Here is a 14,497-nt window from a genome sequence, read left to right as displayed (position 1 = left end):
TGCAGAGTTCCCATCCAAGTACTGGCCCAGCCCAGCCTCACAGCTCAAGGCGCTGTGAGTGTTACAAGCCTGAAGTGAACCATGGAAATTTAGGCTGCAGCCGAGCTTGTGTCTACTGTAGCTTCAAGCTTCCTGTAAGTCACTGTGAAGCCAACGGCATTGTGGGGGCCAGCACCAAGCAAGCACAAAGTTGCTGCATTAGTTAGGAAACGCCTTCTTCATCTGTAGACGACAGGCCTGGAAGCCATGACTTAGCTACATTCTGCCGTGGCTAGCAGCAACCACGCTACCGCCGACGGGCCAGATACATGATGCTGGCGGGGTGGGAAAGGAAGGATGACATTAGAACTCACTTCTTTTTTTTCCCCCCCCCCACGTCCGTGCCATTAACTTCTGGGGCCAAAACCAGCACAGATTAGATCAGCAGCTCCCCAGCCCCAGATTTCATAACTCAGCTTGGTGAGAAAAAATGTAGATAAGAGACACTGCTACCGAAGTGAAACTGTGCTCTTAGCAATGCCCCTGGAGGATGGGTGAGAGTCGAAGGGAAGCATACCAGGAAATGACTGGGGGGGGGGGAGGGAGGCACGTGCAGTTAAACAGTTTTCATGACTGTTTGGTGGTATCTGGGAGTTGGCTTTTAGTCACCACCCTTATGCAGGGATGCCAAGGATTCACTAGAATGGTCTAATGCCTTCAGGGAAAGGTGCAGTAGCTGGAAGCTGACAATACCGCCTGGCATGGCTGCCTCTTACTGCGAACCCCCTCATGGACAGCGGTCCCCCTGCAGCACCCTCCCTCTGATCTCTCTCTTCAGGGCCCCTCACGAGCTCCACAGTCTCTCTTCTGAGGAGAGCCACCCTTGGGGCTGACTTAATGACCACAAACCGTTCCACACAGTCCTTAACATCAAAAACTAAACTCAGCATTGCAACCAGAGAGTTCACACTGACCTTCTGCCACCCACACAGAGCTCAGCCCCTGCCAGCATCTGTCCTTCACAGTCACCCTCTAGTCATTTCTACCAGGAGCCATAGGCACCGACTCCGTGGGTGCTCCAGGGCTGGAGCACCCACGGGAAAAAATCCCCTGTGCTGAGGGAGAAGGGTGTCTATACACTGCCCACCTACAGAGAGTGCCTCTCGATTGGCTGGAGAGAAGGGAGCCCTTCCCCTTTACCCTACAGGGCTCCTGGTCCAGGGCCCTTAAAGGGACAGTGCCCTGGGTTTTTCCCACCCCTCCAATTATAATTCTCCAGGACCAGGTCCTCTCTTCCACTACAAGGCCATTTCCTGGACCTTTGTTCATTCCAGCTACCTGGAATGGGCTGTTCTGGCCCCCCTGTGCTCTTAAAGGGCCAGTAGGCCTCATTACACAGCCATTGCCTTTTCTCTGTCTAGAAGACTTCAGTAGTCAGAGTTTTCAATATGGACCCCTACACTAACATCAAGTTAACCTGCCAAAAATACATGCTTATTCTATTTCTCTGGTGCCTTTGGCCCGGATCCTCAAACATATTTAGGCACCTAACTACCTTTGAGGATCTGGCTCCTGTCCCTAGAAATTGGCCTAAACAAATCAGACCATTGTTAACATTTTATTTTTTTAAAGTTTGCTCAAGTGTGGCAGGGTTCTGGCTAAATTCCCACATGGGTTACTGCAGTGATGCCTGCTTACTTAACATCCCTGGATTCAGCTGCAGAGGGTATTCACTTTCCCACCTGGCATGCATCATTGCTGGCATAGAACAGCTGCTGTTTTCCACCCCAGAGGTGGCTGCACGTCAGCAATGGGGAAGCGAGACAAATATACGAAGGGCAGGTTCTGCTCTTGATTATGTGGGTGCAACTCTCATTAACTTCACTCAAAGAGGGGGGGAATAACTCACAAAAAAGTCACCAAGTAAATTCCAACAGTGAGTCAATGTGAGCAAATCACAACTGCAAACACTTTCCTTGCACACTGTAATGTCTATGGAGCAGTGATGTGTTAAAATGGCAATGTGTTGCAGTGTGACTGTGTGGCTCACTAGCTCCCCATGGGATGTCCTGACAATCTCAGAGAAGATACAAACCTTCGATCACTCCACTGGGGGTGTGGTTAGAGGAAGTTACTATCGCCCCACTGTTACTGTTTTTAATCATAGGCATTAATGCAGCGGTGCTCTCTAAGGGCCTAACCCAAAGCCCACTGCATTCAGAGAGAGTCTGTCCATTGACTTCAGTGGGCTTTAGATCAGGCCCTAATAAAACATAGTTATTTACCTGTATTATTGTAGCACCTAGGAGCCCCCAGGGGTGAGGTTTACTTCACAGTCTCAGATTCCGTCTCACAGTGATGAGCCCAGCACAGACAGATACGACTCAGTGTGGTGGGGCTTAGGCACTTTTTATCCAGAAACAACCAAAGCCGAGGTGAAAAACCACCTTCCCAACTGAACGGTTTACAGCAGCTGCCAAGCTCCGGGTCAGGGAAGAGCAGAGGAGGACCAGATAAAGTAGAAAAGCCTCAGTTCAATAAAGCTAGTGAAGGATTTCATTCTGGGGGAGCTGACTGAGAGAAGCAGAAGCTCCTATTAAACAGCGAGTGAATTAAAAGAAAGTCACCTTCCTGCCTCTGACTATGAATGTCATTTTGTTTACGTTAAACATGAAGGTCCATGATACCACAAACGTGACCAGGCATAATGCCTACTACTTCGAGCTTCCCACTGATTCTACCAGACTATGCCTGGCTGGCAGTGATTGTTGGCAGAATCGGCCCCTAAGACTAGCTACCTTGTCTAATCTTTCCCTCCCAGGGGCTTTTATAAGGTAACATAAGACAACATTTTCTACACTATTATTTATCTTGTGAGGCCCCAACCAAGATCAGAGCCCTGTTATGCCAGATGCTGAACAAACACATAGTGAATGACAGTCTGTGCCCTGTAGAGCCTGCAATCTCATTAGACAAGACAGACACAAGATGGGAGAAAGGAAGTATTATCCCCCCGTTACAGGGGGAACTGAGGTCGGAGCCTGATTTTTCAGAAGCACTGAGCATTCGCAGCTCCCATTGACTTCATCTGGAGCTGTGGGTGCTCAGCCCTCCTGACAATCAGGCCCCAGGTGACTTGCCCGTGGTCACGCAGGGAGTCTGTGGTATAGTCACAAACTAAACTCAGCTCTCCTGAGTCCCGATCCAGTGCCTTATCCACAAGGCCACCTTCCCTCTCTCATTACATTAGAAGATCTAAATTCTCACTGCAGGCATCAGAGCTACATCTCAGTTGATGGCAGCCTTACCATCACTATGGGCAACATACCCTTTCCTTACCGAAGTCCTTGAATCGTATACCAAGAGTGCCCTAAAAAGAGCGGACTAAATTATATGATCCTTCTTCGAGCAAAGCTGGTATTGAACTCAAAGGGAGTTCTGTTCCTTTAAGGCCCGTGCAAGGTGGCCTGTTGTCAGCCACCTGCAAAGAGAACAACAAACCACCCCAATCGCACGTTGAGTTCAGTCTTACCAGCAGGTACTCAAACCACTCTGCTCCCATCCTCCAGTCCAACCCCAGGTCCTTGGTGAGAAAGCTGGCAACGTTCTGGAGCCCTCTGTTGGACATGAAGCCCGTCGCGGCTAGCTCTCTCATGTTGGCATCTACAAAAGGAACCCCCGTTCTTCCTTCTGCCGGGACAAGAGACACAGAGCGGGGATGCAGGATCTTTACTCTTTCAATTGTAGTCAATCTGCAGCTGCGTATATATGGATAGCTACTTGGATCAAGTGAGTAGGATCCAAACCCATGTGTAACATGAGGGATAGAACCCTCTTATATGGAACAGCCCCATACAATTTAATAGAGATGATAACAGTAGGGTTCTATAAAAATTAAATAGGGCTCTGTAGAAAGGAGCCTTGGAATGGGAAATCGTTATAGTGGAGAAGGTGATGGATAGTCTTACACCAGGGTCAATCAGATCTTACAGCGTATAGTCACCATGTCTTCAATTTGGGCAAAATAAAGAGAAAACAATGAAATTGAGCAAACACAGATGGGTCTTTTAAAGGGAACAGTATGAAGGGACATATAAGGCAGCTGGTTATATATCTGCAAGTTAAATCAGGTGGTGTTAGTAGGAGAGATATATGGAAACTCTTTTATAGTAATGGATACGATTTATTCTGCTTGTGTGGAAATGTGAATTTATTAGGTTAATGTTAAGAAGGACAAACATTGGTATACGTTCATGAGTTCATAGATTTTAAGTCGTGAACGGATGACTGAGCAATCGGAATGATCATATTTTCTATTCATGTACGGTAATGACAAAAAAAAATTTACTAAAAGAAAAGAAAGGATCCTAAAGGCCTATAGAATTTAAGGGCGGATTAGATCTATTTTATAGGTTTGTTCACTTTCCTATAGAAATCTATAGCTGGCATATTAGTACGTAATATTAAACTCTACAGGAAAGATTAAAAACATGGAGAGGTTATCGGGGTCTATGAAATTCTATAGGACTTTTCCATAAGGGCAGAACTGCAGCTCTGATAAGACAGGCTTCTGCCACTTGAACTGAAGGAGAATCAATGAGTCGTATCATCCCCCAACTCAGAGGTGATGAAAGTAAAGGAAATCTCGGTACAACGGCCCGCAGCTAGCATCTTCTCTCTCAAGCCTACCGAACGTCCTCCCCACAGACACCACACCGCTGGGCGCGGGTGATCAGGGAGGGAAGCAGCTCTATGCAGCAGCATCCCCTGGCTGACTCTGGTTTGGATAACTCCTGCAATGTCCTGCTCCACACCTCTGAATGCCCTCAGGGGAGGATGCAGGCAGAGTGAGGAACCCAGGGATCAGCATGGATACCCCAGCACACCATGAGGGGTTTCTGGGAGCTTTTCTTACACTCCCCCAGTCACAGTCAGCAGGTGCAGGCTGCCTTCTGGGCAAGCAGAGAGGACCATGGGGGCCTAACCGTTTCCTCTCTGGTTCGATCTATCTAACTAAAATGCATTGCATTTACCTGTGCATATACCTCCAAGGGCAGAACTTGGCCTTTCGCATCTAGGACCTTGGGTCTGGGCCTGGGAGGTGCTCAGTGGCTGCAGAGTGCTGCTAGCTATCCTCCACTCACACTGAAGTCAAGATAAGGCTCTTTATTGCTAAACAGAGTCTAAGTTACAGAGCCTGATTCTGCTCTGCATTACACCAGTGTAAATCTCGGCTGACTTCCCTCAGGACTGACACCCACATAACTGCGATCAGACCCTGGCCCACAGTTTCGACTGACCTTTCCAAGCATCGAATAGCTTGGGATCTTTCTTCCAAGGCACCTCTTTATCCTGCAGTCCTGTTGGGGAAATGAACTAAGTGTCAGGAACACCAGCACTGACATGCATAAGGAATAAACAAAGCCACAATGACAACATGAGAAGCTGTAGTAGCCACTACAGTTTGGGATCAGGCCAGCCCAGCAGCTCTCCTGGTGATCTTCAGGGACCCACAGTGATTACAAATTAGAGTCGAAAGCAAAATTCCTGTTATAAATACTTTCTGGGCCTGCTCCTGCTCCCTTGAAGCCAATGGGATCGTTGGCTAGGGGAGCAAGATCAAGACCTAGATTATTTCAACTGAAAATTTTAAAAAATCAGATTCCCTTTGTACTCTGTGCTTCGTTGGCTCTTTGCTTTTCTCTCGGCACGGACAAAGAAAACCCGCCAGTTAGTGCCGTTCTCTGCTTCTCTTGCCTTACTAGCATGAGGCTGCAGTGCTGGGAGTGCAGATACGGCACGGGAACTTTATGCCTAGGCTAATTCTTTTCCCTTCATATTGATTTTTTTAAATCTCACGATGCCATTCTGTAGACTTTGTAAAACCAATTCTTTAAACTTAATAAAACCTAAATGTTGGGTTTAAACTAACTGGCAGAGTTGCAAGATGTTCAGGGCAGGAAACTCTGTGTTTGTACAGAACCTAGCACAATGGGATGTCCATTTCAGTTTGGGCCTCTAGGTGCTAGAACAATAATAATAACTTCCCTAAGTGGAAGACAAGGTCAGTTGCCTATGTAAGGCCCGCGGTCCAAACAATCGGATCATAAAACCCCTTTGATATCACCAAGGCTATTAAATGGCAATGTGAATGGAAATTTAAATCAACACACCTTCAAAGCGTGCTATTTAAACTCACCTTTCAGTAAGAAAATCCTTGTCCCGTATTTCAGGGCCACAAATCGGAAGTAATCCCTCCACAGGAGTTCGAATATGACCCTAAAACACATCAGCCATGTCACCATTTTGCCTTTGATCAATATAAATACTGGGTGAAATCCTGACCCCACTGAAATCAATGGGAGCTTTGTCATTGACTTCAAACGAGCCAGGAGTTCACCCACTGCTTACCTAATGGCAGTCACTAATAACATCCCGTGTTTGATTTAAATCAGGCAGCTTTGCAAACATGGTCATGTTACCAGCCCAGGCACAAAATCTATTGGCCTGACTTTTATCATGAGGATTAAAATAGAAAAAGACCTCACTGAGTGGAGTTTGCAGATTCCTTTCCAAACCCCACTCCAAGGCTTGAACAGCACCACTTCCAATCTGCTCTCCACTGCATTTCTGGGAGGTGCCGAGGTCCTGACTTGGCAAAGCACGTGCATATTCTTAAGTGCTCTACTGAAGGAGGAAGGGTTTAAGCACGGACCTCAATAGGAGTTGAAGGCACTCGGCACCTTTCAGGAGTGCTGACTAACTAGCAGGATCAAGTCCTTGGTGCTCACAGCTGCCTGGCATGTAAAGTCAGCTGTTAGCCATGCGCAAATAGCTGGTTTTATAAGCCATGGCTCCTGGACACTGAGACCAGCATCAACCCCTGGCTGGTCACGAATGTTCTGCTCATCTGATGTTTCTGCTCACAAGATCTCTCTGGAAGTCTGGCTTAGGTTATAGGCCAGGACACTGTGCCAAATGCTGAACAAGAAAACTACAGTCACGCAAACAAGATAAAATAAACCTCACACACTTATCAGATGCTTTGTGTTCAGCAGTGTTACCTATTTCAGTGATTGGGATCTGTTTAGCTTTTACATCATTTCCTTTCACACACACTTGGAAATGTTCATCCTTACGGTATCTGTGCTGTACATTTGTTGGATATCCGAGAGACAGGATTGGAAAAAAAACAGGAAAAAACTAGCACATGAGTTTTGGAAATTTGTTACATTTTTTTTTTTTTTTAAGTTTTGGCCAGCACGAAACCACCCACCAAACTATTTTGAATCCAAATTTTGAATTTCAACAAAGAAAAACAACACTGACAATTTCTGACAATAAATTTTGTAGATGCTTTTTGGTTGTTTGACCAGCCAGAGAGCTGGCTAACATTTTTTTTTAAATCACAAAAATAGAAAAAAGATTTTTTTAAAACATCCACAATATTTTTTTTTCCTGTCTTCTCAACTACATCTAGAGTTAGGCCCTGATCCTGCAAACACACGTGAGTATACTTAACTTTACGACTGTTAGTAATGCCACTTATCAGAGGGGTAGCCGTGTTAGTCTGGATCTGTAAAAAGCGACAAAGAGTCCTGTGGCACCTTATAAACTAACAGATGTATTGGAGCATAAGCTTTCGTGGGTGAATACCCACTTTGTCAGACGCATGTAATGCCACTGAAATCCATGGGACTACTCCTGGTAGAATAGCTAAGCAGATGCATAAGTGTTTGCAGGATCGAAGCCACAGACTGCATGTTAAGGCTCTCAGAAACTAGGGTGATAGGTCTGATAAAGAAGGCAGGACAGACAGATTTTATTTTATCGTATTTCAAATATGGGGTCAAATCCTGACCAAGTTACCGACGTGAGAAATCTCATTTGCTCCAAAATGATCTTGTTTGTTAATTATTGTTTGGTCTTACTTATCTCATTATTTGTACAGCATCTTTGGGAAGGATGAAAGAATCACTTTATAATTATTACTTTTTATTAGCAACCATTATTTCCTCGTAATAATAATAATTGTTGATCATTTCTACTTACAAGACAACCAACGCCTCTTGGTGCCCAATGCAATCTAACAAAGCCAACTAACCAATATTAGAAACAGAAGCTCAAATGAGGCCCAGCAGCAGTCAGAAGACAGGTGCAGGAAGCACTAATGTTAATCAAAACAGTCGTCCTGACTCCTGAATCATTTCCTCTTATAGTCGTGTCTACAAACTAGATAAAAGTGTACACTTCAAAGAAAGAAAGCCATGATGATCTGTTTGTGTCCTACCAGTATGTGCTCTGATTTGCAGTTCTCTCTTTTTCATACTTCCGGATTTGCTCATAAATATATCGGGGTGAAATACAACCTAACGCCAGCCTGTAAACACAAGGAAAACATTTAAAAAGCCGGAACATTACAAGGGAATGAGATCCTTAGGCACATACAGAGAGAAAGGAAGGATTGCCTTGTGGTTAAGATGCTGGACTAGAACTCAGGACACCTTTGTTCAGTTCCCATTTCTGCCACTGACTCCCTGAATGACCTTGGTCAAGTCATGCAATCTCTCTTTGACTCAGCTTCACAGTGGGCATGATAATCCCTCCTTCACAGGGAGAAACTCATTCATCTCTATGATTCCACAGTGATGGGAGTCATCGAGTACCTAAATGGTACTTTAGACAGGTAAGTTTGAAAATTTTGCCCTGGGTGACTTGCCCAAATTAATCAGTGGTTTAGTGATTTAATTAGTGAGTCGGTGACAAAACCAGAAATGGAACCCAGAACGTCAAATTCCCAGTCCTCTGTTCTAGCCAATGGAAAACCCTCCTTTGAATACAAGTCTATCTATGGTACTTATATCCCCACGCTGATTCTGGACACAACGGTGAAAACCACAAGGATTTGAGAAGTGCTTTTACCTTGACTTTATATGAATTTTATTTGAATGCATCTTGACTGGGCAGTCAGTGGAGCTAGTGGAAATGTTTAACAAGTGGATGAATTTTGAAAAAAATATGGAGAAATTTTCCAAAAAGTTTTCCCAAGTGTTTGACCAGCTCAATATTTCTATCTGCGAAGTCAATTGGTAGCTGCAGGAAAATGTGACTGGCTGGAATTCTATTTGACCATTATAATTTTATCCTCCAAACGCCATCCCACGGCTCTTACATACACAGAGAGGTGACTGATGTTGCTCTGGAGCAGTGTGAGCACCTCAGCACATGGACCATCCTTATTCCGTTTGGAAAGCGCTTAGCTCATTGCGGACGCTACCAAAAATAAATAAGAATGCATGCAAACAACGTCCTGTTACAAAGTGAAAAGAACGAGGAGTCCTTGTGGCACCTTAGAGACTAACACATTTATTTGGGCGTAAGCTTTCGTGGGCTAAAACCCACTTCATCGGATGCATGCAGTGGAAGATACAGTAGGAAGATATATATACACAGAGAACATGAAAAAATGGGTGTTGCCATACCAACTATAACGAGACTAATCAATTAAGGTGGTCTATTATCAACAGGAGAAAAAAAAGGTTTGTAGTGATAATCAGGGTGGCCCATTTCCAACAGTTGACAAGAAGGTGTGAGTAACAGTAGGGGGAAAAAATTAGCATGGGGAAATAGTTTTTACTTTGTGTAATGACCCATCCACTCCCAGTCTTTATTCAAGCCTAATTTAATGTTACAAAACAGTGGCCCATTAAAGTGCCACTAGGTGGCACCAGTCTTCACAGATGGAATATAGATCCCAATTTGAAAAGGAGAAATACCAGATTTTAATAGCTTCCATTGTTATGTGCAGTGCGGTTGTAGCTGGTTTGGTCCTAGGATATTAGAGAGAGTAAGCTTGAAATCTTGTTTCTTTCACCAACAGAAGTTGGTCCAATGAAAACCATTACCTCACCCACCTTGCCTCTCTAGATTTTAATAAAACACAAGAATGTTCCTAGAAAAAAAATGCTTTGATTGCAGTTCAGTCAGGGAAATGGGAGTCTTTAATACAGAGTGATCCTGTACCTGACTGTTTGCTAATTGATCAAATACTTAACACGCCCCCCTCAAGGCCCCGTAAACATTAGGACGAATTTGGCTCTGTTACGCAGTGTAAATCTGGAGCTAACTCAGTACCTCCCAGGATCAGGCTTATGGTCCCTACATAAAAAAAGTATCATGTCTTTAAAAAAAAAAACACACACACAGATCAGATACTCTAATGTCCTCTGGTTGTTTTGCACCACTTCTGCAGTGCAGGGTGGCCATAAACCCAGAAGATCTGGCCAGTTGAAGATGGCCTCTGCCTGGCTTCCATGCTCGATCCCAGCTTTCAGTGCAGCGGGCACTGCCCCGGCATTTCCATTCCTCAGCAAGTCCCTGCTGTAACAACAGTCCCTTGCGGGCTGTCAGCAACTGGCATACTGTGGAGCAGCCCTGAGGCTATTCAGCTTTGCCCTGGGACACAGAACCAGCCATAGGATCGGGGACAGGGGATAAAGGCATTTTACAGCTGCCTTTGCATCCCACCTTCAAGGGCATCTCAGACACAGCCACAGATCTATGCTAACCGAACTTGATGTTTCAACAGCCAAATGAAATCAAGGAAGAATATTTACCATGGTGCAAACTTGGTTGAATAATCTATTCCTATCAGTCCATTTCGAGTCTCCTTGTAAGATGCCACCAGGTTCTATCCAAGCAATAAAAAAGAAAAAAATTAAAAACCTTATATAGGCAGCCTGCAAGTTATGCTTTCCTGGATGTTTGAGATAGATATTTGTGCAGGGCAGTGCTCCCTCTAGTGACTGTCTAGCAGCATTATTCTGCTGTCAAATTATTTCCTCCAATGCACAATATTTAATGGCCCCAGTAGTTTTTATTACAGCTCCTAGAGTATGCGTAATAAATTCTGCTTCCTGCTTTACTTTGTAGTAGACTTTTACAAGCACAATGGTAATATGGTCTCACTGATCCCTACTGGGAGTGATCAATCAACGAATCTGAATCAAGGACTAATTTCCAAAAGCCAGTTGCTGCGATAGCTGATGGCCTGGCCCCTTGATCATTTGGATTTGACGATCAGATTGGAAGCAATTTCTTTTGATTTTTGACTGCCCCATGGCTGCAGGTAACAGGTCACATTCTGATCTCCACTACACCCATGCCACCCAGATTTGCACTTCTAGGGCCAGATTCTCTGGTTCCACATCATCAAAGTGGGGATAAAAGAGGGTGCTAGGCATTCTGATTTTTTGTCTGGTCCCCAGTTCTGGTGCATGTTACAGCAGCCTATGGGCTGTTCTAACTTGTACTGGGCTAACAGTACCCAAGGGAGTACCAGTACCACCAGCTACACAAAGCCAGAGTGCATCACGCTCCAGCCACTTCTCCTGACCTGACATGGTCTCTGTGCTGGAGGCTGAGGGGGTACAAAGGTTAGCTGTGACAGCTCTACACCAACTGGGAACCCAGCCTGAGTAAGGCAGATACCTAAAGGTTGATCCATAATAAGTAGCACCACCATCATTATACAAGTGTGAAAAAGACTGAGATGGAGCTAATCTTCTCCGACCTGCACAGGAAAAATGAACAGGTTTGCCCATTATTTGTCTCAGAAACACGACAGCCGCCATCCTGACCAACCCCGGGGCCCTGCTGAGGTGAAAGCACAAACCCCTCCAGCTTGAGCTAAAGACCTAGGTTCTCAAGACGAGAGCTGTAACAGACCCATATCTCTGTGGATTGGGCACAGAGGGGGACATCTAACCCACACTCAGCAGCGGGTTAGATAAACATATTCTGCTTTATCAACTAATCTGTGCTGGGGCCTGGTGCACAATAGACTACACAAGAAAATCATGTTACACTGATGTCATGGAGTACACAGGGCCTTAGTCTAAATCTAGGCAGTGAGGCCTAGTGGATAGGGCACTAGTCTCTTCTTGGCTCTGACCTGCTGGGTGACTTCAGACAAGTCACTCTGCATCTCTGTGCCTCAGTTTCCTCATCATCACGGAGATGATGCTGCTGACCTCCTTTGCAGAGCCTTTTGAGATCTATGGAGGAAGAGTGCTACACAGGCGGTAAGGAAATCCTAGTGGGAGTTGAAACTGCTGCCTGCCTCGCTAGAGTGTCATTGTGACAGGAGGAGGTGGGGGAGGACACCGGCAAGAAAATGCACACACTTACCGTATCCCAGAAATAATGCTGCAGCCTCATTAAGGCCTGGGTCTCTCCTCCGCTGCAGGGGAAGGCTGTTCGCGGATCTGTCAGGGGATCTGCAGTGGAAAGCACCAGCTTGTTAGCGTGAAAACGAGCCACTGGAGGCAGCTCAAAGGTAGGGAGCTCAAAAACCAAGGGAAAGTTGCCTTCAGGGCTATAGGTTTGAGTCTTGCTGAGTCAATATGGAAACATTGGTCTCTGTAACAAGTGAACGGGAACTCTCCTCTATGTAACCCCTTTAAGCGACAGGGCCACAAATGAGGGCTCCGAGTCTCCTAGCATTGGAAGGTGCTCTACGCCAGGCGGCAGAGACATGCTTTTAGAACATGCAAGTCCCACGTTCAATGCTCACTGATGGCCCATCCAGCGGGAGGATGTCACTACACACATTCCGAGACGCTGGCAGAGGTGACAGTGCTTTGTCCTTCTATCCTGCCGTCCAGGGGTCTCCAAGCACTTACCACTGGGAGGCTGAGTTCCATTTCAGCAGCTCATCCTACACGGCTTTCCAGGGATTAATGTGCACGTTCTCTAGCTTATGGCACAGCCATTCTCAGTAACGACGTTAGGTGGGGCTATTCTCTGCTCTCAGCCAACACGCATTCTGCTCCGCTTTCCTGTATGTGGCTTCATGTGTGTATAAGTGAAAGCTAAGATCGTTCCTTTCAAAACGGAAGTTAATTTCGAAAGTATTTCATTTTTGGTTGACTGTTTTAAATTGTTGGGCAAATCTCTACATTAATGCCTAAGCAGCCAAGCCATTTAAAGATTTTTCCAATTACTTAGATTGTAAATTCCTTCGAGTAGGGACCATCTATTTGTTCTGTGTTTGTACAGTGCCTAGCACAATGGGGTCCTGGTTCTTGCCTCGGGCTCCTAAGTCCACAATAATACTAATACTATTACTCATAAAGTTAGTAAATTTAGCTTCAAAACTCTTTATAATTATTCCCCTTTAAAAATAAGTAGACAGAGGCAGAGCTACATGTCGCCCACATTTTCAAGAGCGGTCACTAGTTCGGGATGCTTCCATTTTTGGGTGTTCCCCATGCAACACCTTGGGATCTGATTTGCAGAGTTGTCGAACACCCTCAACTCCACCTGAATTCAATGGGAGCGGCAGCAGCTGAATTGTTTTGGGGCAACGTTTTCCTACCCTTCTGTCCAAACTCCTCAGGCACGGGGATGCATCCGTCTTCTACCCCTGGGGCCAGAGGCTTTAGTTGATCTGGCATCTGTACAGTGGGACGGACTTTGGTCTGAGCCTCCACTGCTTTTCGGAACTGGGTATAGACATCAGGCAACCTGCGCGGATTACAGCAGTTAGGACTGCCCAGGGAACAGGCCCTCACGGCTTTCCCCACACAGCAATACGCTACCACAGCGCAGTAAGTCTTTGAAGGGGCAGGGTGAATATTTTAACTGTGAGCGTGTGAACCCTTTAATGCTTAGGAACCCTTTAATGCTTACTTGTAAAGGTCCAATGTTCTGCCAGCAACTCCAATCAGGCCTGACAAACTCACTACACCAAACGCATTGTTGTCATAGTATTTATCTATATAGAATGCTGTGTGAGGTATCAAATGAAAGCTGCTGATAAACTGGTCATTAATATAATTGTGAATTCTATGTACAAACACTGTATGAGGAATACTATATATATACATATATATTATGCTATCAAGTCTGCAACCAAACCAAGGGAGAAACTGGTTTCTTCCAGACAGGAGGAAAGGTAGTTATCCCGCAGTCCCTAATGTACGTTAAGGAAGCCCCATTTGGGCTGAGGGCCAATCTCTGTCACCAGAAAAGCAGCTCTGAGGGATACCTCTGGCAGATGTAGTAAAATGGGGGGCAGATGAAATGATCTGGATTTCCCCGGGTCCTCAGCACAGGAGTGTGGGAGGGAACAAACCCTCAGTGCGGGGCTCAGAGAGCAGGTCTGAAAGAAGCCAGGGCCAGCACTGCCAATGCAAAGTCAGGCTGCTCCTATCTAGCCACTGCACTCGCCCCACTGCCTCAAGACCAAGCTGTGAGCAACGGCTCAGCCCTGCCCTGCGGGCACTGCAGTAACCCACCAGGGCAACATGGGACAAACAAAGAAGCAACAGGACCAAACTGTGCCTTGGGGGGAGGTGTAAACAATAAATAAGTAAATGCCCCCCTCATCACTGGTGCGCGTAGGTTAACAGGCTCCTCCCCTCCTGGTACAGAGGGGCCAACAGGCCCCTCCCTGACCCTCTCCTGTGGTGCAGGTGGGCCAACAGGCCCCGCCCCCGCCCATTGGTGCAGGTGG

At 45.8% G+C, this 14,497-nt stretch overlaps 1 protein-coding gene across 1 annotated transcript in view; it reads right to left on the bottom strand.

Moving 5' to 3' along the window:
* LOC112117948 (cryptochrome DASH-like) overlaps positions 1-14,497 on the bottom strand; it is a 28,540-nt gene that overhangs the window by 9,611 nt on the left and 4,432 nt on the right. Inside the window, exons 4-11 of the mRNA XM_026652175.2 lie at positions 14,030-14,069; positions 13,358-13,506; positions 12,169-12,257; positions 10,596-10,669; positions 8,270-8,359; positions 6,179-6,258; positions 5,280-5,339; positions 3,512-3,669 (exon numbers count right to left, since the gene is read on the bottom strand). Coding sequence (XP_026507960.1) covers positions 3,512-3,669; positions 5,280-5,339; positions 6,179-6,258; positions 8,270-8,359; positions 10,596-10,669; positions 12,169-12,257; positions 13,358-13,506; positions 14,030-14,069 — 740 coding nt within the window. The remainder of the gene's footprint in view (positions 1-3,511; positions 3,670-5,279; positions 5,340-6,178; positions 6,259-8,269; positions 8,360-10,595; positions 10,670-12,168; positions 12,258-13,357; positions 13,507-14,029; positions 14,070-14,497) is intronic.

This window comes from Terrapene carolina, unplaced genomic scaffold, assembly GCF_002925995.2.
Source record: "Terrapene carolina triunguis isolate 2854851 unplaced genomic scaffold, T_m_triunguis-2.0 Scaffold111, whole genome shotgun sequence".
NCBI classification, from domain to species: Eukaryota; Metazoa; Chordata; order Testudines; family Emydidae; genus Terrapene; species Terrapene triunguis.
The sequence above is the reverse complement of the archived record's forward strand: the minus strand, read 5'-3'. Positions and strand labels throughout refer to the sequence as shown.